Raw genomic sequence first — 5618 nt, 5'->3', positions numbered from 1 at the left:
ACTACTAAACAAACATAATAAAATATATACAACAAATAGGTTCTATACACAACAACGTAAATAATCATATTATCAGAGTTTATCTGTTTTCCATAGTTAATGCTTACTTGCTGATCTTAATCAACAATTTTCGCAATATTACATAAAAGAATGTATAACAATATTGACCCACAAGGAAACGTATTTTTGTTTTTAAAAACAAGTACGTAAGCTAAAGATAAATATTGTTTATTGCTATTAAACATAATACAATGTTATTTCCTCAAACAATAACCCAAATTTGCAACTCTGAAGAACAATTGACGAAAATTGAAATGATAATCATGCGACCTTACGAAAAAATTATAAAAGAAGTAGCTGCAAGTCATGGATTGCAGACAGAGGCGCAAAGGAGTAAGTAACTATGTTAAATAATAATTAATGTGGAGAGCATTAATATAATACCCTGACAGAAGTTAACAAAAAATTAAATACCTAAATAATAATTAATGAATACATTTTTATACCTTACTATTATACTTGGGAAACGTATAAAATGGCAATTTCCCTGCCATTTTTCTACATAAATGTGTCACAAGATGCACAAATGTCCTAAGTATGTCCCTGATAATGACGTCATGTACGAACGTTGTTCGCTCTTTAAGTATAACCTTGCTATGGATTATAGATTATAAATAGAAAATAGATATCTGTTGAAGCCTGGGGGAGGCTAGGCGAACTTTGAACAGGGTGGATAAATTTCGACGTTTGAATTCATATACGTAACAACTAACAACAACTTGGATAACTCGGAGTATTTTTCTTATGCTACATAGGAATTGTTTTAATTATTTGAATAAAACATTTCAACATATCGTGTTTTGTCGTAATTTTTGTAAGCCACTCACCAGAAATTAATTAAGAAAACTGAAATTAACACCGTGCACTTTAAATTGGACAACGAGTGATGACTATCATATACAGAATGGTTCAAAAAGTATGCAATACGCTAATTGCGGTCAAACTATAAGTTTAATCGAAAAATTTTTCAAACAAAGCTTGCTCCCTATTTTAATACAACTGTTAGCCGCTATCATTAACGGACTTTGACCTTAACATATATAAAGAGTCAACAAAAAACACAAAATGACGGATGATGATAATCATATGTTTAGCATTTGCCTTAATTTTACTCCTTCGTGTAAACCAATACATTGTATACTTCGTTTAGTTTCTGTAGCGATGTGACCTTCAGTTTGATCGGCGCAAAGTAGAAAAGAACAGCACTAGGCCAGAAAAGGAAGGAGACAGCTCTCGACCAAACTCTTAACCGGTGAGGAGTGTATAATCAGTACAGTACTGCACAGAAAAGTTGACCATTTTATCCATTTATGCATTGCTCAAATGTGCTGTTATTGGTACCATTTACTACTAAGAGTATCAACGAGATGTTTATTTATATTTAAAGACATAATAAAGGCTTTAACGCTTGTTTTCGACTCGCACTACTATTCATGATTGAACAAAACTTTTGGCAGGTACTGTATGCAAAAGGATGTTTAATGAACAACAGTCGAGAGTATAATGAGCTTTTGCACATAGCTAGAGAAAGTAAATGAAGTATAGCATGCGTGACGCTAACAGATAGAGAAATAGAGATGCCAGTCTCCAGTTTAATTATGAAACTGGAGATGGATGAGGATGTGACTGTGATCTATTTGTGAGACCAATGGTCAAAAGAAGATGAATGTAATTTATTGTCTTTATCTTTTTACATCGGTTATATTTCAATAAGGTGAATGGTGAAGATACAGTGGATAGAGAAGGCTAGAAATGAAGAGATATTAGAAAGAATAGGAGAGCAGAGGACTATATGGAAGTCAATAAGAAATAGGCGAGGTAGGTTCTTAGGACATCTTCTCAAGCATGAGGGTCTAGTCAGAGACATATTAGAGGCAGAGACGGGAGTTAAAAGGGGTAGGGATAGACCTAGATTAGATTACTGTTCGCAAATAGTGTCCAAACACTCTTAGAACTGACGACCTTATGATGAACGACAGGTTAACTGCCGAGGTTCTCTTAGTAAATTTAGTGTCAGGATATGAAAATGTTTTTTATTTATTTTTTCGGTTTAGCTACAGTTAAATTTAACGTACTTTACTTTTATCTGAGTACATTTTATTGTTTCAGATTGACGGTATCACACAAGAAGAAGATAAATTCAACAATTTTCTAACGAGGTGCACAAGAACAGCGTTACATATGCGAAAAAAGGGTTTTATACCTCAAGACAAAATAACTATTTGTACATTTAATACATTAAATAGTGCAGTACCATTAATAGCATCATTTTTTACTGGAGTTATCCCGTCAACAATTGACCCCACATTCTCAGTAGATGATTGCAAATATTTTCTTCAAATGCTGAAACCGAAAGCTATTTTTGTCGGTTCAGATTCAGTTGATTTAATTGTTAAGAGTCTTAAGGCGAGCAATTTGGAATCAAAAATTATTGTGCTCGGCCCTTCCAACGATTATGAATCTTTCGAAAATTATTTAGCTCCAATCGATGGGGAAGAATCATTTGAGCCACACGATGCCATAAATTGGAAAGACACTGCTATGATTCTTTTCAGCAGTGGAACCACTGGTAAACCAAAAGGAATTTGCATAAACCATAGTTTCCTTGTCAACATTGCCCAGTCGTCATTGTAGTAAGTAACAAAGTCATGAAAAATTATTTATTTATATAAAAAACAAATTATACCCAATCACTACTGATCGATATAGTATACCCTGAAAGAGTTTGAATTTCACCATGAAAATATATGTATTCCTGTGAAGCGCATTTTAGTCACACACGCGTAAATCATATGACCATTCGTCCCGCACTTTTTATAAATAAACGTAGAAAGCTTAGAACTTTAATTTATTATGGGATATTCCTACTGTAATTATTATATTTTTAATGTTTTATTTATTCTCGCCTATCAAGCTGCATTACTGGTTTTCTCTATGAGGTCGGTACTCTTAATTACTCCATTACCACTACTCTTGACTTCATCCAAACTTGTATTAACAAGCCAATTGCCGACCGCTTGCCTGGAGCCTAGAAATTTTGACCATTGCTTAGTATTCAATTCCGTATTTGCTTAGCATTCAATTCTAGGTCCGTCAGTCCTGCTCCAAGTGTTTCTATAATTACCCTGAATCACAATACTTACGCAAATGCCAGTGATAATATTCCACAAATAATCTTTCACTTCTTTTCTGCCTTCATTTCGTTCGTTCCATTATTCTCTTTTCAAGCACCACCCATCCATTCTAACGATTCCTAAAGAGAAGCTCTAGATGGTCCCTACTCTTAAGGTTGACCCGAAGGGACTACCCGCTCACCAGCATCACTTGCTAGTACGAAAGAAGCACCCATATATTTTTTTTTACAAAAAAAACAAGCGGCGCTGTCTAGAAGTTTAAACTACTGCTTAACATTTGGAAGGACAACGATTCGTTTGCGGGTCTGACTGCCCTTGTCCAAAAATTTCTGTGGCTTCTTTATATCACCTAGACAAATGCTTGAGCAGTAATCAATCAACAATGATTACTACTATACACGTCTCGTCTTTCTCTCCCCAACCAGCATCCACGCATTCCCACGATTACTAAAAGAAGGCTGAAGAGGGCCTTACATCACAGTGTAGGCCGGAACTACTGCCCATTTATCAGTATTAGCCTATTAGACTAAAACACCCAAAGGTTTTATTTGTTGTACAAATTTGACTGAGCGGCGTGGTATAGACATTTAGCAAATGTTGGAAAAAATGGAATTGAAATTGAATTGAAATTGGAAAGTCATCGGTTCGATTTCGAGTTCGACTGCTCTAGTCCATGTGTTTAGGTAGTCTCCTTGAATCATTTAGGCCAAAATCTGAAGCAGTAATATTCGAAAGATAATCTTTAATTCCTCTTCTGTCTTCATTATTAAATTCAACAATAGATTGTTAACATGGTACGTTTTTATTAAAGTGGAACTTCTTTATCGACGGTAGGAAGGAATTTTACCATGGCACTTTACCAAGCGTCACGTCACGTGTGACCCCTGGTGGACATGTCCAAAAGGAGACATTTTAAAAGCTTCAGAGGCTAATCTGTTAATAGCAACCGATAATCTGAAAATTGCCATTTCAACACATTGTCAGCAGATCACGCCTACGCTGTACTGTATTGCAAATATGCGTTTGTATTTGGTTTGATTTGTAATTCCTCTCTGCAGTGTTGTATGGTGCTTGCATAAAAGTTTTTAATAAAACTAAACCAATATTCCGCGTTCGTCTGCTCGAAATAAAGTTTTATTTTTCTGGTGTTTAGTAATTATTTAATGCAATCGTTTAAGCCATTTTCATTAAATACTACTATAATATGCAATCTAAAAAAGTTACACTTCATACGCGTGTATTCTAATCCACGCTCACCCCTTTATTTTATTTCTATGGTATTAATATAAGTAGATAAACTATTCCATGACTAAGAATCCTATTTAGTGTAGTTGACTTTGAGTAAACATATATTTACATAAAATAAATTCCTGATCTACCTACATAGTATGTACCTAAATCTAGCAAATATCACCTAGGGAATTTCATTAATTAAAAAAATTGTACCCTGAAACATGATTGAGCAATTCTAAATTGCTGTACAACTTATACCTAACTGTAGCTAAACGTTTATTTTCAGCTCCAAAGGGGATAGGGTACTATTCTTGTCATCCCTGTATTGGATCACACAAGTCGGTTTAACTGTTGCAAACATTTTTCTTGGATTTATCAAAGTGGTTTACCCGAGATATGATGGTCCTGCAAACTTTTGCAAAGTTGCAGAAAAGTGCAAGGTAACGAATTTTATTTATTTATTTTCATCATCATAAGGTAGACAGTCCTAAGAGTGGTTGGACACGCACCTCCACTCTTTCCTATCCTGAGTTAATTTTCGCATTTCCCTAAAACTAGAACAATCCATATCGTTAACTACTTGCGAACAGTAATCTAATTTAGGTCTACCTCTATCCCTCCTAACTTACTGTCTCTAATATGTCTCTGAGTAGACTTTCATTCCTGAGAAGGTGTCTCGCCTATTCCTTATTGACTTCCATACAGTCCTCTGTTTTCTATTCTTTCTAACACCTCTTCATTTCTAACCTTCTCTATCCACGGTATCCTCATCATTCGCCTGTAACACCACATTTCGAATGCTTCTAAACATTTCTTTTCCGCCCCGCCCACTGTCCATGTTTCACACCCGTACAGCGCCGTGCTCCAAACATACACCTTTAACAATCTTTTTCGAATTTCTAAATTAACTCGTAAAATATTGCACCTACCCCTATTGCACTTATTGATGACATCTTCCGAGGTAGTTCCCGCCCGGACATCCGAATGGGGGAGTAGTTTACGTTCGGAGTGCTTTACCCTAGAGGATACCATCATTTAATTTGTGTAGTACTGTATACTCGGGATCATAATGTGGTGGTTTCCCGTTGCCTTCCACATCGTTATTATGCATCAGAGTGTCATACCGATCCTCGTGATCTCTGCCACCTTCAGTACTAAAAGAGCTGCTGCCCTCCTTCAGGGACTTGTCTT

At 35.6% G+C, this 5618-nt stretch overlaps 1 protein-coding gene across 2 annotated transcripts; it reads left to right on the top strand.

Annotated features, from left to right (window-relative positions):
• The first annotated feature begins 174 nt into the window (after window positions 1–174).
• LOC108743943 (luciferin 4-monooxygenase-like) lies at window positions 175–4927 on the top strand. Of its 2 annotated transcripts, none has more exons than XM_018479542.2 (3): window positions 175–393; window positions 2170–2693; window positions 4714–4927. In XM_018479542.2, the coding sequence occupies exons 1-3, from the start codon at window positions 367–369 to the stop codon at window positions 4901–4903; spliced, it is 741 nt and encodes a 246-aa protein (XP_018335044.2). In that variant the 5' UTR covers window positions 175–366; the 3' UTR covers window positions 4904–4927. The 2 variants fall into 2 exon arrangements, with proteins under 2 accessions (XP_018335044.2, XP_025835496.1); XM_025979711.1 differs by lacking the exon at window positions 175–393 and adding an exon at window positions 1609–1878.
• Window positions 4928–5618: the final 691 nt, after the last annotated feature.

The sequence above is a fragment of the Agrilus planipennis genome, unplaced genomic scaffold (genome assembly GCF_000699045.2).
Source record: "Agrilus planipennis isolate EAB-ADULT unplaced genomic scaffold, Apla_2.0 scaffold1825, whole genome shotgun sequence".
Taxonomy (NCBI): domain Eukaryota; kingdom Metazoa; phylum Arthropoda; class Insecta; order Coleoptera; family Buprestidae; genus Agrilus; species Agrilus planipennis.
This window is presented reverse-complemented; position numbering and strand designations above follow the sequence as displayed.